Below are 25,569 nucleotides of genomic sequence, written 5' to 3' on the forward strand. Positions count from 1 at the left end.
GTCTTTGTATTTCCATGTGCTGATCATAGGGCGAGTTGGCAAATACTCTAAGCTTCAGTGTGCTCATCTGTGAAATGAACATAAAGCTTTTTGCTTTCCTGTCTCCAAGAGCTTTTGCAGGATAAATGAGATGATGGATTTGAAAGCGCTTCATTGTGTACAGCCGGTGGGGGGGGATTGGGTGAGGAGGTGAAATGATACAGTTGTCAGGGCATGCAGTTAGGAAATGCAAAAGTATGTAGGGTATAGGGTCCTAAAAGTAATGGAGGATTTAACAAGACACAGCGTGCGGCCAAGCTGAAATAGAGTGGAAGTGTCCTGGTATTATCAAGAGGGACTTCTCAGGACAGAGACAGTATTGGCATAGAAAGGAGCCACAAAAAATACCTAGAAAGAGGGGAGCAGAAGGAATTTCACAAAAAGGGAAGAGTGTGTACAGAACTTCAGAGGCAGGAATGAAAAAGATTTTGTTGGGAGACAGAGTGATGTATTCTGCTAGAGCCGAGACTCGATTTATGTCATGGAAGTTAGGTTTAAAAAGAATAAGGGATGAGGAACTAACGTTTATTACTGTCTGTTCTGTGGCAGACACTTTAGCAAGCACTTCACCTATTTGATCCCTTTTTAAATCATCCCAGTGGTCATGAGGGCCCTCCCTTGGCAGATGTTAGGAAGGTCCAGCAGTGGTAATATCTGCCACCTGGAGGACACAAACTGTGGTGGTCAGGGCAGGAACTTCAAGCCTCATTTCCACCTCTGTAAAAATAAATGCAGTGATAGCTCCCAGCTCGTGTGGTTGTGGTGAGGAAGGCAACAAGCATAGACTGTTTAACATGGGCCTGAGGTATAATGAAGGGTGAATAGCTGGTAAGTAACAGACAGAAATTATTAAGCACTACTAGCTGCTAGAATCAGTTTTTTGTCTATATTTTTTAATCCTCACCAAAAAACCTACAGGGTCAATGTTTGAAATGAATCTCATTATCTTTAAGTGACTGAGGATTATGAAAGTGGCATGCAGAGAGAAGGCAGCTATGCAGGTCAGATGAGCCCTACCTTTGTTCCTCTCTCAGCTGCTTGGATGGTGATCATAACGGTTACATTTATGGAGCACCTACTGTGTGCCAGGCCCTTACTAAGTCCTCACACACAGCATCTCATTTAACCTTGCAAGAGCTCACTGAAAAAAATTACTGAGGGTGTGAAGTAACATGCCCAAAGTTGCACAGCTAAGTGGGAGAGCCACAGATGATAGTCTCCTTTTACTCCAGAATAATGCTCTTAACCGTGACTGTTTGTTTTCTTGGAGTGTGGAGGCTAGTTCTGGATTCAGGGCACAGGAACTTGGTAGTGATTGATAGTCTCCCAGGGAATAAACATCAAGGAGGAGGGTGGTAAAAAGAGGGTCCGTGATGCGAGTGGGGCTTCATCCCATAAGACCTCGCCACAGTCTTTGCAAACTGGACAAAAATGTGAATTCATGAGTAAAGTCATTCAGCCTCCACTTCCTCTCCTCCAGTGACAAAGAATTCTGTACTTCCCCAGACATCCTCTTCCGTTTTTAATTCTCTTAACAGCTCTTTCTGTTGGGAAGATCATCCCAATACTGAAAATAAAAATGCTGACCGAATTCCCTGAACTAATTAAGCATCTAGGTGACGCAGAACAGCAGAAGTGCAAAGCAAGAGAAATGGGCAAAATAAACTTATCCTTAAAAAATTTTTGTACCAACTGCTTCTGCCCTGGTTTCCCAGGCAGAGGATGTTAGAATTCCTCCCCAGCCAAGGGCTTAGACACATTTACAAAGCTCCCTGGGTTCTGCTCATCAGCATATCAATGTTCCCTAGTCTCTGGGTTCTTGTACCCTGCTCAGTTACTGGGATTTGGGGCGCCAGACTCTCCACCTTTTGCCTCCACTCTGCTGGCTGTCCATGTGCTTTACAGTGGGGTTTTCACATAAGATTACATTCAAACAAAGGATTGCCAGCCAAAAAATGTTTGCTAGCTGCTGACCTAGAAGGATACCTTTGTCCTCTGGAGCCTGAACAGTACTTGAAGTGGTTAGAAGGGTGGCCATGGATTACAGTGTCTAGGGAAGACTTAGTGCCTGGCTCCTGCAGGCACAAAGCCCATTTCATTCAGTGGCAAAGGGCTCCTTAGCTTGATGTGAGAATAGTATGGGCAACTACACTTGAGCTGCCTTCAGGCGCTGCAAAGAAAAGACATCTCGTTTTAACAAAGTTGATTTTGCCCCATCCACGTCCTTCTGAGGATAATATCAAGGCTTCCTGCTGCCCCTTCCTTGATTCCAGTTTCCTCCCTGCCTTCAATGACAGTCATGACCCCAGTGAATCAATGTGAGCCCAGGGTTGATGCTCCTAACCTCTTCTCACTGTAAAGTGCTATGGATAATGCTGTATTCCCTGCTGCCTCCCAGAGTTACTCTGAGAGTCTTTTGAGATGATGGTGATTATTGTCAGTTCTGGAAATCCGACAGAAATGCAAATGTAAGGGGATACTCTTATAGCCAGTACCAGCATTCAGCTCAGAAATACGGAAAGAGAAAAGGAACAAGAGGGTACTTTCAGTACGGCAAGCTGTGGGTGGGGAGACACGTGGTCTCTTTCGTTCTCCTTTCTGACCTTCCCTTTCCCCTTCCCTTCCTTCTATCTAGCACCTTTTGCGCCAAGCACTATGTGTTGGGCCCTTCTGCTCCAATGACATGACTACAGTTTCAATATGTGGCAAAGCTGTTCACACCTCTGGCAACCCAGCACCTTCTGGTGATCACTCATTGCTCTCCCATCCCCTTAGGCTGGAAGTTTTCTCTCTCCCCAACAAAGGACTAATGAAGACAGGCTAACTGTGTTTACAGTAGCTGTATCTTAGGGATGGTGCAAGCTTTGTGCATTTGTCTAGCTTATTTTCCAGAAACAAAGTACTCATTTCCCAAACTATTTGTGTACCAGAATAAATATGCAGATAAAAGAAATTGAAGGCTGCTTTCCCAATAAGAAAGTTTAATCACTCTGGGTCTGTCAGTGTATTGTGCCAATCATAATCTTTTCTTTATAGGAACTGAAGCATCTCATCCTTGAAGCAGCTGACGGATTTCTGTTTGTGGTGGCTGCTGAGACAGGGCGAGTGATTTATGTGTCTGACTCCGTCACCCCTGTTCTGAACCAGCCCCAGTCAGAGTGGTTTGGGAGCACACTGTATGAACAGGTGCATCCTGATGACGTGGAGAAGCTGAGAGAGCAACTGTGCACCTCAGAAAACTCAATGACAGGTCAGTGGAGCTCCCTTTATGAGGCTGTTTGACTCTAGAAAACATTCTTGGCCAGGCGTGGTGGCTCACACCTGTAATCCCAGCACTTTGGGAGGCTGAGGCAGGCAGATCACGAGGTCAGGAGATCGAGACCATCCTGGCTAACACGGTGAAACCCCGTCTCTACAAAAAATACAAAAACAAAAAATTAGCCGGGTGTGGTGGTGGCGCCCGCCACCTGTAGTCCCAGCTACTCCGGAGGCTGAGGTGGGAGAATGGCATGAACCCAGGAGGCGAAGCTTGCAGTGAGCCAAGATTGTGCCACTACACTCCAGCCTGGGCAACAGAGTGAGACTCCATCTCAAAAAAAAAAAAAAAAAAAAAAGAAATTATTTTAGTAAACAGGCCAGGAAACTGGAGGCCATAAAAAGCTGCCTGAAGGTGAGGGAATATATGTGAGTTGGCCTGTGTGATAGCTTCATTCATTCGGTAACATTTAAAAATCCATTTTTAATAAATCACTTTTTTCTGTATTTTACCTGCAATTAGTGTACATTACCACTAGAGGTTGTTGTTGATATATTAGCCAGATCCATATGCCCTGTTTGAAGTTTATCCAGTAAGCATGTGATTTTCTGTGATCCTGACTATAAACATTCATTACCCAGGCCTTAGTTACCTGAAATCTAGTTCCTTATTGAAATGTTTAAATATAGTCAATTCCACTCATACATGTTTCTAAAAATCACTGCAGTATACACAATCATGCAATTAAAAACTATAGGGCTTACAGAGAAAAAGTGGTTTAGAAGCACAACACTCAATAATTTGTCAGATAAAAGCAAAAATAAAAACCTATTATAAATGGTAGCACAGCTTTAACATTAAGTGGTTAAGAAATGTATACATCTTACCATACATATGGCAGTTGAGTTTGAAAATGATCTAAAGTTTGCTTATGGAGGTGGTCTCAGAAGGTGTGGTCATTTGTATGTTATTGTGAAATGGTAGGAGGACAGTCATGTGAAATCAGACGGAGAGTTTTAACTCCAAATGTGGATGAGTGTGGCTAATAACACACTGTGGACCGAGAGAGCTGACTGATGTCTGAGGTATGTGAATTTTGTGTATTTCCATGTGGCTCGGTTCAGCTAGGCACAACCTTTCTATGTTCATCTAGTTTTTCTTACAGATAAGCAAACACAAAATTCACATTATGCTCAGATTTTTCCTTAATATGTCAATCTCATTGGAACAAATTTGCATTGTTGAAACAAGCGTTATAGAAGCATTATACCAAAATATTTGCATTTTGCTCTATGACAGATATATTTGTGTTGTCATTCTCCCTGACCATATTGTGAGCTGTTGTATTCCCACTTACTTTTGTGTCTGCCCACAGTGCTAAACTCAGTGCTTTGCACATAGTAGGCCTTCAGCGGAAGCCTGATGAATTAGTGAGTGTGTTGTTTATTGTGGTCAGCCTAGGATGCCATAACAAAATACCACAGAATGGGTTACTTAAATAACAGAAATGTATTTTCTCATAGTTCTGGAGGCTGGGCATTCAATGTCCTAATCCATTTGGGCTGCTATAACAAAATACAATAAACTGAATAGCTTTTATGTAACAGAAATTCATTTCTCACTGATATGGTTTAGATCTGTGTCCTCACCCAAATGTCATGTTCAGTTGTAATTCCTAATGTTGGGGGCAGGCCCTGATGGGAGGTGATTGGATCATGGGGGTGGGTTTGCCTGAATGGCTTAGTACCATCCTCTTGGTCCTGCTCTCATGATAGTGAGTGAATTCTCACAAGATCTGGTTGTGTGTAGTACCTCCCCACTCTCTCTCTTAAGAGTTCCTGCTTCTACCATGTAAGACACCTGCTTCACTTCACCTTCTGCCATGATTGTAGGTTTCCTGAGGCCTCCCCAGAGGCCAAGCAGATATCAGCATCATGCTTTTTGTACAGCCTGCAGAATGGTGAGCCAATTAAACCTCTTTTCTTTGTAAATTAGCCAGTCTCAGGTATTTGTTTATACAATGGGAGAACAGACTAATACAGTCACAGTTCTAGAGGCTGGGAAGTCCAAGATCAAGGCACCTTGATATCTGGCAAGGGCCTACTTTCTAGATGTTCCCTTCTAGCTGTGTCCTCACATGGTGGAAGGGACTAGCTATCTATCTGGGATCTGTTTTATAACAGTACCTAATCACCTCCTAAAGGCCCCATGTCCTAATATCATCATCTGGGAGATTAGAATTTCAGCGTACGAATTTGGGGAGAGCATAAACATTTAGTCCATTGCATTCAAGATCAGTATGTCATCAGGTTTGTTGTCTCCTAAGGCCCTTCTCCTTGATTTGGAGATGGCCACCTTCTTGCATTCTCACAAGAATTATAACCAGCCTAAGTGTAGGTCTCTCCTCTGTGTGCATGAATCTTGTGTCTCTCCCTCTTCTTATGAGGACACCAGTCACTAAATTAGGGCTCACCCATATGATCTCATTTAAGCTTAACGATCTGTTTAAAAGTCCTGTCTCCCAAATACAGTACATTCTGGGGTACTGGGGATTAAGACTTTAACATACCAATTTTAGTGGGGAACACAATTCCACCTATAATAACACTTATGATAAGACTGAGTTAGATGTTGCTAAAAGTGAGAGGTGTACAGCTGTTTTGGAAGGATATTAGTAATTTTCTCAGTGCTGGTGATCAAAGATGTAAAAAAGGAGGAAGAGAATTAAGGTGTAAGGACAGTGTCTTTTTCTCCTGGCAGTAAGCTTTGATGTGCTTGTAAAACAGCGATGCTGAAATAGGCTCAGAAAGACTCTTTCTGCTGCCCCATTCTCCTGCCTGAATTAGCAAACTCCATATAGAAATCCTAAGGAACACACCTTAAAAAGTTAAATATTTGGGAGGGATGTAAAAGGGGAAAATCAACCAACCGGGAAATGTTGGTTTGACAGCTGAAATCACCTTCTCTGGAAAGTGCTGTCTTTCCCAGACTTCTACATGTGACCACAGGATGTGGCTTTTGGAAACCCAGTCAGGAGACCCAGCTGGGGAAGCTGCCAGGGAAGCGATGGTCGAGGCAGGTCAGGCTCTGGCCAAGGGTGTAGCCAGCTGGTTCATCATAGTTGGGCGGACATTTCTGTCCATGTGAAGTCTGAATGTGTCTGGGAGAGTTTAAGCAGGCGATGTGAACCACATCTGGACAGAAATGTCCTCGGAGTGGACACTGGACTGTGGCCAAGGCAGCCAGAACCAGTACAGTGGAGGGTGTCCTCCAGGATGCCAGAGAAGGCCCTGTGAAAGGTGAAGAGCCAGGTCTCTGAGTTTGCCTATGGGCCGAGCCCCTCTTGTGAGAAACAAGATGAGGCTGGAGAAGTGGGTTCTTATTCTTAGGGTGGAAGAGAGGACAGGGTCTCTTTCACAGTCATAGGGTGCGATGTGACTTTCCTAGAACATACAAGAAACCCTTGTTGATTCTGTAGGGGAGAGCTTGGAAGAACTCTCTGAAACTGGGCTGCTACTCAGACGGGCCTTAGGGTTTTCCTGGTGCTCAGGACAGGACTGGAGTAGGCTTCATATATAACCAGCCCAAGCATAAGTATAATTTTAAAATTGTATTAAAAGGCCTCGGGTGTGGCTTAATGCCTTCAATTATTGGACTAGAGTCTCTTAAACCCTCCTGTCCCTGGACTCGTGTGGTTTTAGGCCTGGAAAGAGGTGACATGGTCCACTTTGGGAGATTCAGGGTGGAAGGGTGTTGAGGCAAGGCAGGGAGCCAGGCAAGGCCTGCTGGAGTGGGGGTGGCTTAACTAGGGCAGCCTGACCTCCTTTCCCAGTGGAGCTTCCCTCCTCTGAGCCTCTCAGTGGTGATTCGATGTCTCATTTGTTGGACCTGCAGGATCACCTGTACTGAATGTGTGGAGGTTTGTATGTGCACAGGGGAGGGGACAAGAAACCTGACTTCACTGGGGCCTGCAGACTCCCATGTTGGCTCAGGGACCCCAGAAAATCAATATGTTTTCAAAGAGTTGGTGATGGTGGAGTTCTTTGTTGTATTAAATTTTTTCCTAGCTGGAGAGGTGGTGACAAAGGGTGGGTGAAAGGTTATATACAGTCTCCTTAGAAACATCATGGAGTGATGTGGGTCAGTGTCATGATCTGACTTGTCTGTGAATAAAACTAGAATTTATCCACGTGGAGAGAGAATGGGTGAAGCCTTACCATACAACAGTGACACTGCTAGTGGAAAAGTGCTGGAAAGGGAGTTGGGAGCTCCCTGCTTTTCTGGTTTTCACTTTGTGATCTTGGCAAATTCCTTTCTTCTCTAACCCTCATTCTCCTCATCTTGACCCAGGAAGTTTCTAAGGCTCCTTCCAGCTCTGATTCTACTCTTTTGTTCAAGGCCTCATCTACCAATGTATGAAATGGAGGCAGATTGGAGGAGGGGGACTGGTGAAAAACTCAAGAGAACCTATTCTGAAGGCTCAGCAGAAACAGGGTGCCTTCCTCCAATGGTTGTAGCAAACATCCTGGGCCCGGCTCTCTTGGCTCATTTTGGTCCACCTGCCCTGCTCTTGGCTGATCCTGATGGCCAGGGAGACTCTGAGCTAAGATGTGAGGTCCACCTACCTCACCACGTAAGGCACTTGGATTCAGAAAGAGAAGATTCCCTCTTGGAGGAAATCAGGTGCTGTCTGTCACTAAAAGAAACAAGAGACAGTGGGAAGGAAGACAGCAGGCAGGCATTGGCTGGCTCAGGAAAGCTGGCCTTGGTGGTATTGGAGGAGCTCCTTATGGGGAAGGATGAGTGTTCCGCAGAATGAAAAGTACCTTTGCCTCTCACCAGGAATGCTGGGATGTTTGGGTTACAGGATTCTGAGCAGAAGATGAAGCATGGAGGTGCCGGGATCAGATGGAAGTGGTGTCAGGGAGGGGCCACAGAATTAATGATCCTGGATATCTGAGTGGCCTGAGCCCCAGCTCTCTGCAGGGAAGGAGAGGAGCTGAGGAGAGGCCCAGGGCATTCCAGGTGATAGCAGAGCCTGTGACCGTAACTGAATATGTCCAAGAGGTGGGGTTCAGAGAGCAAGCAGGGAGCAGCAGAAGCAGCTCAGCAGGGGCCGCCCAAGGGAGCATGGGTTGAGCAGATTCTTTGTGCCTTCTGGTGGCCTTTCCCAGGTTCCCTCCTGTGGCTGTAGAACTCTGGAGGACCTTGATCCTGGTGAGCAGAACTGGAGGCGCCTTGTGGGTGACCTCAAGCACTGCCCTGGGTGGGGACCGCCTGGCTGTCCTGGCTGGAAAGCGGATGTGCACAAGCATAACCCATGGACTCTTCAAGACAAGGTTGATTTGGCCTGTTTCCCCCGCATCACACTTCCGTGGCTCTGTTTCTGTTGGACTCTTCCTGCATTCAGAGAATTGGGTCAGCATTTTGGTTCAGTGTAGAAAATAACTTCAAAATAGAGCTGTCCAACAGCAGAAGAGGGTGCAAGCAAAGGCCAAATTCCTCCCTCCCTCCTTTCCTCTCTCCATCCTTCCTTCCTGCCTGCCTGCCTGCCTTCCTTCTTTGCTTCCTTTCTTCTCTCTCTCTCCCTTCCTTCTTCCCTCTTTCTTTCTTTCTCTAATCACTACTCAGTTTATTCATTTATTCATCCATTCAACAAATACCTGCCTTGCATGGCTGTAGAAAGGTTATGTGGGATGCAGCTTACCTCGTGATCAGCCTCTCCTTCCCCTATCTCCTATACGTAGGAGTCCCCAGCTGTTGTTGAATGAATGAACCCCCGTTTGCCAACCATTCCAGCCTGGATTCTTTGTGATAATTTCTAGAGAGCCTGAGCCAGGTTGGTCCCCAAGGGATCTGGCTGGAAAGTTCCTGTGCATGATTCACATGTCCCAATCAGCTGTGATTAAGCTTTCCTATCTCCCTGAGAGCTTCATGGAAATCCAGAGATATTTTCAGCCTTGGATCACAGGATTTGGCTAGGCCGTGGTCTGGGCACAGATAGCAGCTCACGAGAACAGCTCACCAGGGAGCCATTTTCAGCCAGCTCTGCAGCTCTGCTCATATACCTTTCATCAGGCTGCATTTCCATGAGAGTTTAAAGATGGTGCATTCACTGAAGAGTCTCCCTGCCTGGGAGAGAGGACATCTGTGGGACACTCGGTGCATGTTGCATTTATTCTTCTCATTAAACCATCACAGCTGGGTGGGTGGCTCACACCTATACTCCCAGCACTTTGGGAGGCTAAGGCAGGAGGATTGCTCATGTCCAGGATTTTGAGACCAGCCTGAGTAACATAGCAAGACCTTACCTCTACAAAAAAATTTTAAAAAATTAGCCGGGTGTGGAGTCATGCACCTGTAGCCACAGCTACTCAGGAGGCTGAAGTGAGAGGATCGCTTGAGCCCAAGACGTCCAGGTTGCAGTGAGCCATGATTGTGCCTCTACACTTGAGCCTGGGTGACAGAGCGAGACCCTGTCTCAAATAAACAAATAAATAAATACCGTAACAGTGAAATATTAATAGCTATAATGAATTCTTTTACTTTCTTAGACATAGGGTCTCACTACATTGCCTAGGTTGTTCTCAGACTTCTGGCCTCAAGCAATCCTTCAGCCTCATCCTCCCACGTAGCTGGGACTACAGGTGTGCACCATCATGCCTGGCTAATTTTTAAATTTTTTTTGTAGAGACAAGGTCTTGCTCTGTTACCCAGGCTCGAGTGCAGTAGCACAATCGTAGTTTGCTGCAGCCTCTCTTGAGCCTAGGAGGGTCCCAAGCATTTCTCCCACCTCAGCTTCCCAAGTAGGTGAGACTACAGGTGGGTGTCACTGCACTCGGCTAATTTTTTAATTTTTTGTAGAGATGAGGTCTTGCCATCTTGCCCAGGCTGGTCTCGAACTCCTGGCCTTAAACAGTCCTCCCATCTCAGCCTCCCAAAGTGCCAGGATTATAGGCATGAGCCACCGCAGCTGGCCATCTTGCATTTTTCTAGCATTTACCTATTTCAGTGGATATCAACCCTAGTTGCACGTTAGCATCAATCACCTGGGGAGATCTGATAAATACACTTGCCCAGGATTTGGGAAGGGAGCTGGGCACTGGTGTTTTGTTAAACCTTCCCAGGTGATTTTGATGCACAGGAAGGGTTGAGAACCATTTGTTGTCTGGGGCTGATCAAGGTCCTATGCATGGGGATTATTGGCCCCATTTCACAGGTCAAGAGCATGAGGCTTGAAGTTACCGAGAAGTTCTCAGGGTCACACACCTGAGGCCAAACAGCTGCTACAAAGTAGAGCTCATAGTCAATGCCAAAGAAGCTTATTGCCTTTGGGGCATCTAGAGACAAAGAAGCCTTGGCATGACCCAATATCCCTGGGGCACCAGGAGCCAGAACAGTGTTTAGTGGGGTTTGGGCGTATGAGTGGTGAATGGCATCAAAGCTCCAAGATTGAGGCTCGGATGCAGGGGTCTCTAGGATCCTGTCTAGGAATACTAGGACACTAGAGTAGTCTAGTGGAGCACTTCTCAAAGTGTGATCCTTAGGCCAGATGCATGAGCATCACTTGTGAACTTGTTAGAAATGCAGATTCTTCCCCACTGAATCAGAAGCTCTGGATGCCCAGAAATTTGTATTTTTACCTACCTTTCAAGTCATCGTGATGCATGTTAAAGTTTGAGAAAAACTGACTTAGTGAAACCATCCTGGGACTTCGTATCAAGTCATCTGGATTGAGTCCACTGTTATTCTTGGCTTTGCCAAGCTCTTTGATCTCTGAGTTTAGCTTTCCTCCTCAGAAAGATGGGGGATCTATGACTTTGTGAAATGTCTTATTAATTATAGAACTCCATGCACATGTTTATTTGAGTTTACTTGGGAGGTAAACCCTGGTAAAATCTGTTAAGTGTGTTTCATGGGTACACTGCACTTGCATCCATGAAGTGCAGGGAGCTTCTTAGAGATGCAGAATTGCAGGTCCCATCCCAGGCCTACTGAATCAGGATGTACATTTTAATAGGATTCCCCAGGAACTTATACACTTGGATGCACATTTTAGTTTGAGAACTGCTGAATTAAAGAATTTAGCAAATAGTGATTGTGCTGGGGGCTGCTTGCAGCAGCCTGGGTCGAGGGCATCCTTTGGCAGCTGGGACTGGCATGAAGTGATGGGATCTGCCCCAGTGACTCAACTGCCCAACTTGTGTTTGCACAGCTCTCAGGTGACCAGGCCTTGGTCCAGAGCAGCTAGAAGTGTAGCTCTGGGGATTTGCTGTCCCCTCTATGCCCGCTATCTAGGGCAGAGGCTGACTAGGCACGGGAAATCTGTATGGCAGCAGAGCAGCCTGTGTAGCAGCCTGTGGAACCTCGCCGCACAAGCCCATACATCCCCTGCTCTCCACCAGGGTCTGCACCAAGTTTGCGGGTTCAGCAGGTGGCATCCTCCAGTGTGGAACAGGAGAGCGAGGAGCTGGTAGCGGGCTCATCCTGTCACCCGGGGAGGACCCAGACTAGAGCAGGAAGAAAGCCAGTTATACGTGATGCTGCAAGGGAAAGCGTGCACCTCCTGGAACGTGTGTGCCTGGGAAAATAGCTGCCAGTTGTCAACATGCAGCCTCAGCCTACCCAAGGCAGCTGGGCCTTCTTCCTGACACTTTGCAAAAGAGGGCAAGGACAGACTGTTGAGCTCAGCCATGTGGTTGAGTCCCTCAGTGGAAGAATGTCAGGCAGATAATTGGTCTCACAGGGGTCCTGTGAGCTATGCAGTCCACCCCTGGGGTATCAGTTCTGGAAAAAGATGGTCCATTTCCAAGTGTCAGTCATGAAGGTAACTTCATAAAAACTGTACTTTCAAATATATAGCTTATTTTCTTTGGAATGCCCAAACTTAGTCTTTGGACTAATGCCAGAATCTGAATCCTGAACACATTCAGCAGTCCATTTCTTGCTATATTAGGTAACATGTATAAATGTGGCAAAAAAAAAAAAAACAACTTGATTTGATCTCGACTCAACTATTAACACTGTTATTGAGTTTCTGTTGTTCGAAATAGAAATAAAGCATTTTTATGGCAAGGAAAGCATGTTTATTTGACTTAGGCCCCTTGGAAATTGCCCAGTTGTGTAAGTAAACATTTAAAAACAAAGCATTTAGGGGTAAGTTGCCAGAGGTGCTTGATAAATGCACGTGAGAATGAAATCTGAGAATTGCTGGCTGGTTGTTTTTTGTATCTTCACAGTGACTTTCCCACTAGAAACCTCAGCCTCCTTCGATCTGTTATCCCAGATGTTTCTTTGGAGCCAGTTCAGTTCTTTCTCGTTGTTAAATATTTATACAACCTGCCTATTTTGCTTCGCTACATGCATAGCACGGCTGATGCTGCTGAACTGTTTGTGTTTTTTTCTCATATTTTATGTTGAAAGATATTCCATGAATCTGGACAGATTTCCAGCCCAGGCTGTTGGGTTCATTATCACTCTTGTGTCACAGCAGATAAAGGAGTCAGAGTGGTGTTTTTGCACACATTGCTGACTCTGGCTGGAAGGCTGGCCTCCCTGCACACAGCGAAATCCACCAGCCGTGTGTGCTAAGGAGTGGTGGTGGGGATAGGGGGTAGTGCATAGGGGTGTAGGGAGGCAGCGGGGGGAGTGGAAGAATCCCTGTACTTGGAGTCAGATGAACCTGGTGACAGTTACAGTCCATGGCCTTTACCTTGGGTGAATGACTTAACCTCCCTGAGCCTCAGTTTTCTCGCTTGTAAATGCAAACAATAATGCATCTCCTACAAAACTGCTTTGAAGCAGGCATTCAATGACATATGGGATAGTATTAATGATAGTGTTTGGGAATTGTAGAGAGTTCATTCATTTGTCTTAATAACTGCAAATTCCATTTAAACACTACTATAGATCAGTGGTTTCCCAAACTTTCCATCTTGCCCTGCTTTATTTGTCTTCTTAGCTCTCTAAAATGTGTCTTAGGATTTTGGTACTGTTGACAAGGGAAGATGGGTAGGGCCTGATCTTTGTTAGTTTTGCCCCTTTACAAAAGTGTGACATGTGCTTGAGAATCCCCATTGCAGGCTCAGGTAGAGGAGAGGGAAGAAAAGAGGCACTTACTTTTTTCTTTCTCTTTGTTCTATTCATTCATCCATTCATCCAGCACATATTTAGTGGGTACTAACTAACTTGGTACAAGACACTGTACTAAGTGCTGGGGATCTGGTGATGAATAAAACCCATGTGGCATGGCTCTCATGGAGTTTACAGTTTAGTGGGGAAAAGAGACACCAAAGAGATAATCACATCTAACACACTGTGATAGGTGTTGTGGAGGAAAAGGCCAGGAGGGCAACAAGAACAAACAACACGGAATGGGACATGTCTGGGCAGGTTGGAGAATGCCCCTGTGAGTGACTGATGCCTGGTGAGATCTAATAAGGAAGCAGAAGGCAGCCAGGTGAGGAGATGGTGAAGCTTGGGGAGAGGGGATGCTGACTCCAAGACCAATTGCAGGCCACTGAGAATTTTAACCAGTGGAGGCCCATGAACCATGTTAGATGTGAGATGCTCACTCTGGTGACAGAGTGGAGAACATGTCATAGGACGACCAGAGAGGTTTGGGCTATTCAAGTTTAGGAGGATGCTAGAGTTATCTACACGAGGGCTGATGCAGGCTTGGGTTGGGGAGGAGTATAGTTTCCTCTGGCTGCCGTAGTACATTACTACAAACTGGGCAGCTTAAAACAATGGGAATGTGTTATCTTGCCGTTCTGGAAGTCAGAAGTCCAAAATCAAGGTGTCAGCAGCCAGGTCAGTTCTTTCTGGAGGCTGTGAGGAAGAACCTGTTCCATGGCTGTCTCCTAGCTCTGGTGGTAGCTGACAGTCTTTGCCATTCCTTGTAGACACATCGGTCCAATCTCTGTCTCCATCATAAGGTGGCATTTTCCCTTTGTGTCTCTGGGTCCAAATTTCCCTCTTCTTCTAGGAATACCAGTCTGTTGGATTAGGGCCCACCGTAATCTGGTATGACCTCATTTTAACTTGATTCTATCTACAAAGACTTTCTTTCCAACTAAGATCACATATGCAGGTTCTGAGTGGACATGAATTTTGGGCAAGGGGTGGTTGGAGACACTGTAAAACCCAGTATAGATTGTAACAGTGGAGATGGAGGGAAGTGGTTAAATTCACCAGGTATGTAGGCAGTGAAACCAACAAGGGGAGTGGATCCACTCACTCTAGTCCTTTACCCAAACAGTGTTTTAAAAAAGCTGATATCCAGGGTCATTGGTGGCCTCGTTGGTGCCTCTTGTTCTTATTGTCAGATCTCTTCTACTAGAAGTGAGTTTAACCACGGGGAGGACAGGAGGCACCTCCTCAGCATCCCTGACTTGTCCTGTTGAGTCAAGCCACAAAATCCACTGCTTCCTTTGATGCTTATGCATTCACTGATGGATCCCTTTGGACCCACAAGCCTATTTTTGTAGATCAACTTGGGTGCAATGCAGAATGTGCTCATTGTGCCCTGCTGGGAGATAGGAATACTCACTGGTGTTAATTTTTTATAATTGCTAATCACCTATGCAGTGAGTCAGCAGAGGTACAGCCCTAGGAATGGTCTTCCAGGCTGTGGGTGGTGTGGGATTTGATTTGCCCCACCATGCAGGCATGGAGCCTATTCAGATGTGAACGTGGATACAGGTTGAGCCTTGCTGTATCAATTCCTCTGCTCCACTTTGCTGCTCTATTCCTCTTCATTTCCTTCCAGATGGGGCTGCTGATGCTCACCACTCATCCATCTGGAGTAGGCTGAAGCTACCCTAGGTGGCACAGAGCAGCACTTCCCCCTCTTCCTCTCCACACCTCCCTGATATGGCAGGGCTTGGAATTCAGTCGCCATGCAGACCCAGGCAGGCAGTTGAATTCCTCCGGGCTGCCCCTCGCTGTACTTCTCCCTGCTTCTCATCCCACCCAGCCCTGAGCCTGGGCTTCCATCTCTCTTCGCCTGCCTTTGTCCTGACCTGATTCATCCTCTCATGCCTGAGTCCTGCCCACCTCCCCGTGCCTTGGGTCAGACCTGCCCCTTCATGCTGTCCATGCGCACAGCAGCAGAGCTGGGCACAATCCAGAGCCAAGGTCAGGGCTGTTTTTTGCTGAGAGCAGTGGCAGGTCACCATGCTGAGGATGGGTTCAGATGGGGCGCGTGGAGGGGTCAAGGCCAGGAACTGATGCAGGAGAGGGTGCAGGGAGATGGGCCAGAATGTCTGAGTGGGGAACAAGCCATGCACATCCAGGAGTTGAGAAGTTTGGCCCCCAGCTCAGGACATAGTCTGTGACTGACACCTGACCCGCTCAGGCCTGGCTCTCACAGCCTGCAAGGTACAGGCTCAGTTTCCAGATGTTGGACTTAGATGGCTGGTACTTGACCATTGTGCCTACATTTCCAGAGGCTTCCTTTATAATTGGACCCTGAAACCAGACCAGGGCACCTGCCCCTCACCAGTCTCCTTCATCTTCCGGACGTTGTCTTCTAGGTATGCAGACCTCTCATGCTTTGTTCATGGCAACAACTTCTTAGGGAAGGGATCTAAAACGGAAGCCTACCTGGCCATTGCAAGACTGGAAGAGGAGACTTGCCCAGTAATGTCACTGAATGACTGGATTTTCCATGCATGGTAAATATTTCTTTGTAAGAGAAATAACTGAGAGGACACAGCCTCCCCAGCACAGGGCTTACAGGGAATCAGGGAGGCTGCCAGGGATACAAGTAGAACAGCTCTCACTGTGAACCTTATGTGCATTTTATGTACACATCCAACTAGGTTCTCCCTTTTGGCATTAGAGAACAAGCCGCTTCCCTGTAAACAAGATTCTGTAGTACAGAGAGCTCTCCAGCCTCTGCCTGAGCTGGGCTGTTGGGAATCAGGAAGTTGGGTTTGAGCAGCAGGGAGAGGTGGTCTGTAGGATCCAGGCCTTTCCCAACTCCCAATAACAGTGCATCTCTGTCCTGGATAAAGAGGGAGTAGGCGGTTAAAGTTCTCTTCAGTGGCTCAACATACATATTTTCTATCCCACCAAAAATGTATGTGAATCGACTTGAGAATGCTAAATCTTGCTTTAAATTCATGCAGAGATTTAACCATGTAACACTGGTGTGCTTCTTTATAATGCTAAAAGTCACCTCCTAAAGTTCCTACATTCTCATTTTCGTATTATGGCTTTTCTTGAAACAAGGCATACCCAAGTGACACCTGGAGAACATTTATTACAGCTTTGTACGTAAGTTTTTAAAATTCCCAGCTTTTAAAACAGTGGTTCTCAATCTCATTGTGCATCAGGATTCTGTTGATTCTTTTAAAAATTCAGATACCAGGACTCCACTCCATTTTGGTGAACTCGACTGTACCATAGTGAAGTTCAGACATCTGTCTTTCAAAAGCTACCCTGATGATTCCAGTGTGGACCAACTACTGCTCCCCAATGCGACCCCTGCCAACAAACCCCACGCATAAATAAAATAAAATAATAACAGCCTAATTTGTCCTTTATCTAGGAGATAAATTTCAGGAAGATAGTTTCTTAATTTACTACCACCGAAAACCAAAATGTTAAAAATGTAATCAGCAACACAACTGAAAATGTGCAGCACTTAGCATTTTAAGTCCTCTTTGAAAGAGTCTTGATTTCCTAATGAAGTACCTTTTATCCTAACTTTGATGTTCAGGAAGCCAATCGACAAAGACTTTTTTCTTCTTTCTATAACAGGAAACTACAACAGAAATAACCTAGAAGTAGTATTTTTTTCAGGCAGATATAATTACTTTGGGATGTTTGAAAAGATGAATTGAATCATTGCTTCTTGCTGGTGTGATTTAGATTTCAGTAATCATCTCACGTGATAGTCATATTTTGTAATACTTTGGTTAAAAATAGCTTTGTTGCAAAAACTCCAGTGTGATAAAGCAAATAAAATAGTTTCCTTTAGCTTCACCAAAGACAGACACATTTCCCTCTGAAATGTCATGACTCATGCCACATGGCTAAATAAAAGAGCACGTATAGCACTGATCTTTCCTGTTTATTGCTTTTTTAGTAGAAGCTGATTGAAGAAAACATCTGCATCCAGTTTTCCCTTTATTTTTGTAGATTCTTTTCTTCTACTCCAACGCAAAACCTCCCTGGACAGTCATTTGCTCAGGCAGTGATCTGATAGATGGCTTTCAGTTTTCTCCTTTTGGGTGATGAAATAAATTACTCTCCAGTGAGCTATTTACAATGCCATTCTTTAACCTTGAGCTGAGTGCACACATTCTAAGGACCTGAACTCACAAGAGCTTGGCATCATGAGGGTCACACAGGCTGACTTTTCTCTCAGTTCTACAGCTCTCTCCATAATAGGACTGTGAAGTGGCCACTGGCTTCTTTTTGAACACCTGCAGTGGCAGAGCTGGCCACCTCAGAAGATAGCCCTTTCTACATTGGAACAGTGCACTTGTACTTAGTTTGAAGTTACCCCAAGTAATGCCTGCCATCATCTTAGCACAGCTCACATTGCTTGCTAGGGCTGGGAATTGGCAGATGGGTGGACTCACCGACAGCCATGTGGGGAGTTAAGAGCATGGACTTTCTGCCTGGGTTTGAGTCCTCGTTTCCCTGCTGACCAGTTGGGTGATCTTGGACAGGATACAGGGATCCTCCCTGAGCCTCCAGTTCCTCATCAGTGTTGGTGTGAAGATGGTGCCCGAGACAGTGCCTGGCATGGCCTAGGTACTCAGTAAATGCTTGTCATCTTTTTTTTTTTTTTCCCCAACCGTAGGCAGCTTTGTCTTGGGAGGTATTCTCAGTCCCTGCCTGGTCAGGGATTCGTGCACACACTTTTGTGAGCACTCTGAGGAGAAAGTGGTGAGAGAGAGAAGCTGGATAGGTCAGGACAGGTCAGAAGAGAAGCCAGGTAAAGATGCGATTCTGGGGAGTCTAGTTTCAACCTGATCTACAGGGACAAAGTTTGGGAGAGTAAGTTGCACAGAGTCAGTCCCTCTTTGAGGCAAGGGTGTGGGGTTTTGCAGTCCCTCTTTGAGGCAAATCAGTCATTGGTCACAGGCCTTGAGGAGTGGGTGTAACTCCTAGATAACTTTAGGCCAGGAGGCTTCAAGGAGAAGGCTCTGGAGAAGATGCAGGTGTGAGCCATCAGCTGAAGAACCTGCAGCAGCTAGGGGAGGACCCAGCGGTCAAAGTGGTACGTGAGATCCAGGGTATCCGGGCGGGGCATCCGCAGTGTCTACTGAAGCCCATGGAAGAAAGCCTATTGGTGGAGCTGGCCGCAGCTGGCCACCAGAGCAGCTGAGGTTTACCCAAAATAACCTGACAATGCAAAGAGCCCCTCCATGTGGATGCAGGCTCCGCCCCACAGTCCCATCTCCCCTTGGGGCTGCCCACAGCCTGGCCCAAGACTGAGGCCAGCCACTAGGGCTTGGCCACCAAGTCTTCACAGATGAAGGGGAAACCTCTTTATGGGAGGCAAATTGCATATCTTAGTTTAAGTCAACAGATAGTTATCAGCATGTGTCACTGCACTAGAAACGGAAGATGCAACAATGCATGAAACTGTGGTCACCGTGCATCATGGAGCTTTACCCCAGGAAATGGACGAACAGGCAGTTATATAATGAATATAGAGTCAAATTGGTGGCATGTTCTAAAGAAAAAGAACAGGAGGCTATGGGACAGGGGCAGGGGACCCTAATTTACATGTCAGAGGTGATGGGGAGAGTGGAGCAGAGAAAGGCCTCTAAGGAAATGACTATAAAGCTGAAAACGGAAGGACATGAATGGGAATTAGCAATTTGTGAGGTGGTAGGGGGAGTGGGGTCAAGACCTTTCCCAGCCATGGGAATAGCATAGCATGTGAAAAGGCTCTGGGGCAGGGAAGGTACTGGTGGCTCTGGGGAAGTGAGGAAGGCCATTGTATTAGTTAGTTTTCATGCTGCTGATAAAGACATACCTGAGACTGGGAAGAAAAAGAGGTTTAATGGCCTTACAGTTCCACATGGCTGGGGAGGCCTCACAATCATGGCGGAAGGCAAGGAGGAACAAGTCACGATTTACATGGATGGTGGCAGGCAAAAATAGAAGTGCTTGTGTGGGGAACCCCTTTTTATTACCATCAGATCTTGTGAGACTTATTCACTATTATGAGAACAGCACGGGAAAGACCTGCTCCCATGATTCAGTTACCTCCCACCGGATCCCTTCAACGACATATGGGAATTCAAGATGAGATTTGAGTAGGGACACAGCCAAGCCATATCCCTTGCAGTGAGATGAGGGGGAAATGTCAGGCCAGGGACAGCCACAGAGAACCATTATGCACTTGGAATTTACTCTTAGTGCAAGAAGCAGTCCCTGAAAGCATGTTAACATGATCCAATTTGCATTTTTATACATAAAGACTGTTCTGGTTGCTGGAAGGGAAATGGATTTTTTGGGGGGTGAGGTTGGGAGGATCCAAGAAGAGAAGAAACTAGTATTTACATACTGTGTGAAGTGACTTCACAAATACATCTCATTTACTTCTCAGGACAGGCCTTTTTTTTTTTTATTATTTTTATTTTTTTTAGTATAGGCATATTCAGTTGTTCCAGCACCTTTGGTTTTTTGGTGATTTTTTGCTTTTGTTTTGTTTTTTAATCTCTCAGCTGAATCACAGTACCTTCCTTGAAAAGACCATTCTTTCTCTACTGAATTGCCTTTGCACACCAATTATATCTACACAGGTGTATGTCTATTTCTGGACTCTGTGCTATTCTGTTTATGCAGAGCGTCCTTCTTTCTTTTTTTTTCTAGACAGGGTCTTCTTTGGTTGCCCAGGCTGGAGTGCAGTGGTGCCATCACAGCTCACAGCAGCCTTGCCCTTCCAGGCTGAAGTGATCCTCCCACCTTAGCCTCGTGAGTAACTGGGACTACAGCCATGCGCCACCACGTCTGGCTAATTTTTTTATTCTTTGTAGAGACAAGGTCTGGTGTTGCCCAGGCTGATTTCAAACTCCTAGGCTCAAGCCATCCTCCTGCCTCAGCCTCCCAAAATGCTGGGATTACAGGCATGAGCCACCATGCCTGGCTCAGAGTGTCTTGATTACTACAGCTTTATCATCTTCAAATCAGATAATGTTAGTCCTCCAACTTTGTTCCTCTCTTCCAGTCTGTCAGGGTCCTTCACTACCTGCTGTCCAATGTGTAAGAACTATTCTATAGATTTTGCTGGGTGCTTGATGGTTTCAGAAGGGAAGGTCAGTCTGGCTTTTGTTACCTGGTTGGAAGCAGAGGTCCTTATGATAATTTCTTTGAATGCCTCTTCTCTGTCTCCCCTGTCAGCTCAGTTCTCAAATTCCTGTGATGGATTGCCTGACTCTCTTATCTAGGAATCTTAGCCTTTTGCGTATTATATTTACCTCTTTTCCCTTTTGTTTTGTGTGTGTGTGTGTGTGTGTGTGTGTGTGTGTGACCTCGGAGAATTTCCGAAGGTTTCTTTTAATTCATTGATTCAGTTTTTAGCAGTATCACTATTTATTGCCTCCATTTGGGTGTTCATTTCTGAAATCATGTTTTTCATCTAAAAGCAATCTTTCTTGGTCCCAGGTTATTTTCTTTTTATTTATAAAAGATTTTCTCAAATATTGCTGAGACTTAGTGTTTCAACATATTGTGTTCTTTCTGTTTCTTGGTGTCTTAATCTGTTTACTGCTGCTATAACAGAATACCACAGACTGATTAATTTATAATGAACAGAAACTTATTTGGCTTACAGTTCTGGAAACTGGGAAGTCCAAGACCATGGCTCTGACATCTGGCAGGGGCCCTCGTGCTGTGTCATCCCATGGTGGAAGGCAAAAGACTGAGAGAGCAAAAGCAAGAGAGAACGAAAGAGAGAGCAGAAAGCAAGAAGGGCCAAGCTTGCTTTTATAGCAAACCCATCCCTGCAATCATGACATTAAACTATTCATGAGGGCTCTGCCCTCCTGAGCCCTTATGACTTGATCACCTCTTAAAGGTCTCACCTCTCAACACTCTTGCATTGGGGATTAAGTTTCCAATACATGAGCTTTGGAGGACACATTCAAACCACAGCAAGTGGCAGGGGGTGGGGGTGGGGGATTTGTTCTGATTTTTCCTGAATTGTGTACAGCTATCTGGGAGCTGCAGCCGAGGTAGCCCTGTGCCTTGGTCACCGTTACCTGAAGTTAGTAGGGCCATGCCCACTCCTTTACATGAAATGCTGCCCCTCAGAAGCAGGCTGTGGCAGCCTTTCTTCCTCTTTATGTGGCAGGTTGTTTGCTTTAAGTCAGGGTGATATGAGGGGGCTCTGCCTCTGGCCTCACTGTGATTATACCCTAGGCCACTTGTCTTCTGCTTCCTGATTTCCTGTTCTCTCTCTTCTGCTTGGAATTTGGAAACTTCTAGTAGGGAACTCTTTCACTTTCTTGCCAGGCAGGTTGTTTCCTCATATTGGTTGAACCATGGTGATACATTTGGAATGGTTGTCCCCTCCAAATCTCATGTTGAAATTTGATCCCTAATGTTGGAGATGGGGCCTGGTGGGAGATATTTGGATCATGAGGGCAGATCCCTCACTAATGGCCTGGTGCCCTCTCTGTGGAAATGAGTAAGTTCTCACTCTTTTGGTTCACCTGAGAGCTGTTTGTTTAAAAGAGCATGGCACCCCTCCTTCTCTCTCTGTCTTGCTCCTTTTCTTGCCATGTGACACTCCTGCTCCCTCTTTGCTTTCTGCCATGATGCTTCCTGGAGTCCTCACCAGAAGCAGATGCTGGCACCATGCTTCTTATACAGCTTGCAGAACCATGAACCAAATAAACTTCTTTTCTTTGCAAATTACCCAGCCTCGGGTGTTCCTTTATCGCAACACAAAATGAACTAAGACACATGAGCTGCTCATACTCATTTCCAGACCATCCCAGGTGTGCTGTGCTGTTTTTTGCAGAAATATTTCAATATCTCTCTATTTTAAGGCCCCTTCTACTGTTTTTCTTCATGAATGCAGATTTTTCCTGCTATTTTTGTATTTTTAAAATCATTTCATTAGCAAACTGTGAAGGAGGGAAGGCACGACTTGAAACTGCCTTCTTGAACTCCATGTCAGCCTGGTCTCCTGGCATATACTGGGCTGCCTTTCCATAGCCAAGGAGGGTTAATCATTTACCGTTAAAATTAAACCCCTCAGGCTTGCATTTCTGGCATTTTTGTAGCATGATACCCCAAGAGGAATGTATTTCTTTAAATCACACTTCAGCATATTCTAAACAGGATGAAGAATTCGTACTTTTGTCTACAGATTAAATAGCAGAAGAGGTGCCGGCCATGGGAGGACTGTGTGGTGATGATTTTATAATGAATAGCAGAGCAGCAGGCCACAGCAGGCGGTGCCCCGTGATCCCACGTCATGTTGAGAATGCGAATGCAGAAAAAGCTGTGAAGTTCTGGGGCTTTTCAGAGAGCCACGAGAGCCCAGTTGTCGAGGTGGGAGAGGTGGTATGGCCTGTCATTCATGTTGGAGTTCTCTGCCCCTTGGTATGGACTGACCCCAAATGTGCCAGTCTTGGTCTTTTCATTGCTCATGAGATGATGATCTCTTGGATATTCTCTGCAGAGTTTTGCTGCCCTCCTTGTGCCATCCTGCTGCCTGCTCCTTGCCTAGTTAGTCTCATTAGCACCTTCCCCAGATGGTACAGTAGAGGGACAAAGGGATTGACATGCAAACAGACTGCTTGGCAGAAAGGCTCTTCTGAGTGTCTGCAGGGCCTATTAGTCACAATGCTAAGTCCCTTTTGCCAGACCTAATCAGGCACCCCCACCCCTGTAAGCCTTTTATTTGTCTCCGTATTCCATGGCCACAGATTCTAATCTGAGTTCTAACCCAAACCCCAGCCGCCATCTTCCTTGCTCGGGAGGGCAAGAGGGCCCAGAGGGGGATGGTTCCCAAAAGCCTATTCTTACTATCTGAAAACAGTTTCCCTCTGTGGGTCAGCAGGAGCCCATTCTGCTCAGTGAACATTATTGTTGCTGTCAACTCTTCCTTCTTCCCAGTACACTCTTTGTGTACACAGGAGCTCTCCCGACACAGCTGGACACTCTGGTTCCAAGTTGAGGTGTCTCTCTTTTCCTGAATGTTGGATATGAATGCTAATCTTACAAGTTTTTTGCTCCTAAAATCTAAATTATTGATATTCGTATATTTAAACTGCAAATCATATGAATTTTCCTAGGCAGTTCTGGGAGGTAGAAGTTTTGCTTTTAGAATGGAATATGGCCTTTGCAAAGCATGCTCAATATTCATTGCCAACAGCATGAAGGGTTGGAGGGTTTGTCAGAAGCACGTTTCTCAAGTCTCTGGCTTTTCTGCCTGTGTGACAGATAGCAGAATCATTTTGAGAGCTTGACTCCTCTGTTTGCTTCTGCTCATGCCTTCCTAGGGCTCTGTGCCCTGGGGTGGGCCCCAGCCCACCTCTCCAGCCCCTCTCCCTGTGGAGCTCCAGCCAAACAGGACTTTGTACTATTCTCAGACCCCTCCTTCCACTTTCTCCACACCTTTCTCTGAGCCCTTTACCTGGGGCATCCTATCCCTTGCAGCTCCATCTCTCTGAGGCTCCTTTAGCACCTCCTCTGGGAGGAAGCTTTCCCTGACCCAGTCTGCTCCCTCCAACATGAAGCACTCTCTCTGTCTGCTCTGTGCTGCCTTTGCATTTTGTGCAGACATCTCCTCGAGTTCCAACTGAGTTGGTTTCATAGTTAAGTAGGAATGGTGTCTTGCTTACCCTACTCTGTGAGCCACTTTGCTTAGTACTGCAGCTTGCACTTTGTAATTTCTGTTGGATGGAGTCAGTTTATAGATTCTTGCTCTCTACCCAGTCTCTACACATTTGTGAGCTTCCATGCACCCTCTCTTGACAATATTATTTTGAAAAAAAAAAAAAATCCATTGCACTGTGACTTATTCCCATGCCATGGAGTGGGACTGGGCTGTCTTTTATAGTCCATTCCTGTGTGAATTCACCACATGCCCAGCACCCTTCTCCCTGCTCCCAGCTTGAACTGTGAGCATCTTGTGTGAAATGGGAGAACTTGCTCAGCACTGGTCTGAGTGGGTAGAGTTTAACACAGCCTGTAACTCCAGCTGGTAGGGACGCTGCACTTGGTCGCTGCTGTGAAACCATGTGTCCTTTCTTAAAAACCTTTTCCAGGCTCAAGTGCCATAAAGTTCTGAGTAAGTAGTGGATAAATAAGTGGATAAATAGTTCTGAACTTGCCAGTGGGATACATGTAGCCTGCCATTCATTGGCTGTCACCAGCCTTTCCCTGCGTGGATAACCATATAGAACCAGGAAAGAGGAGATGTATTAGTTGATAAGTGGCCCAGGTTACTAGGGGAGGACCTGTGTTTATAGCCTCCTAATTGTTGAGAATATGTCAGGAGCTTAGCTTCTGGAAGTTGCTTAGGATTCCTACTGCCAAAGGAAAATGCTTTGTTAGGCTTGAGGGGTGGTGGAATTACTTGTAGAGAAAAGCCTTAGTTCTAAATCCTCAAGGATTCTTTGGAAAACAGGAAAAGAGAGACACATGGGGCATCCATAGGAGCCTGTAAGCAGTTGTAACTGGGCCACTGTGCAGTCATGACAGCTTAGCCTCCACAGTGGGTGGTTGTGATTCGGGACAGAGCTGTTGGACACCAGTGTATGTGTGCGAGGCACCCTGGACTAGGGGACACAGAGATATTCAACCCCTGGCTAGCTGCTTTCACAACATTTGTAATCCAGGAAGGGAGGCAAGCTATCGGCCTAAGTGTCGATAATGTTGGGGACCATGGTGGGCAATATACTAAAAGGATCCCTAAGGTTTCCATCCTCTGGTTATTTCAATCAAACAGTAATCTAAGTATGACTGCAAAGGGATTTTGCCTATGTAGTTAAAGTCCCAAGTCAGTTGATCATCAAATACAGAGATTATCCGGTAGGCATGACTCAAACAAGTAAGCCACTTAAAAGGAGAAAATTTTATCTGGCTCATGACAGATGGGGAAGTCAGAAAGATTTGAAGCACAAAAAGGATTTGATAGGCCATAGACCATTGCTGGCTTTGAAGTTGGAGGGGCCATGAGCCAAGATCTGTGAGCAGCCTCCTAACATGGCCGGCCCCTGGCCAACAGCCAGCAAGGGCATAGGCACTTGACCCAACAGCTGCAAGGATCTGCCAACAACTGGAAT

General features: G+C 45.9%; 1 protein-coding gene across 6 annotated transcripts in view; it reads left to right on the forward strand.

The window, feature by feature from the left end:
* Nucleotides 1–25,569, forward strand: part of ARNT2 (aryl hydrocarbon receptor nuclear translocator 2) — a 199,315-nt gene that overhangs the window by 68,360 nt on the left and 105,386 nt on the right. For all 6 annotated transcript variants that reach the window (XM_024232532.3, XM_054531716.1, XM_054531717.2 and 3 more), the window contains one exon: nt 3,076–3,289. In XM_024232532.3, the coding sequence (XP_024088300.1) occupies nt 3,076–3,289 (214 nt within the window). The remainder of the gene's footprint in view (nt 1–3,075; nt 3,290–25,569) is intronic.

The sequence above is a fragment of the Pongo abelii genome, chromosome 16 (genome assembly GCF_028885655.2).
Source record: "Pongo abelii isolate AG06213 chromosome 16, NHGRI_mPonAbe1-v2.0_pri, whole genome shotgun sequence".
NCBI classification, from domain to species: domain Eukaryota; kingdom Metazoa; phylum Chordata; class Mammalia; order Primates; family Hominidae; genus Pongo; species Pongo abelii.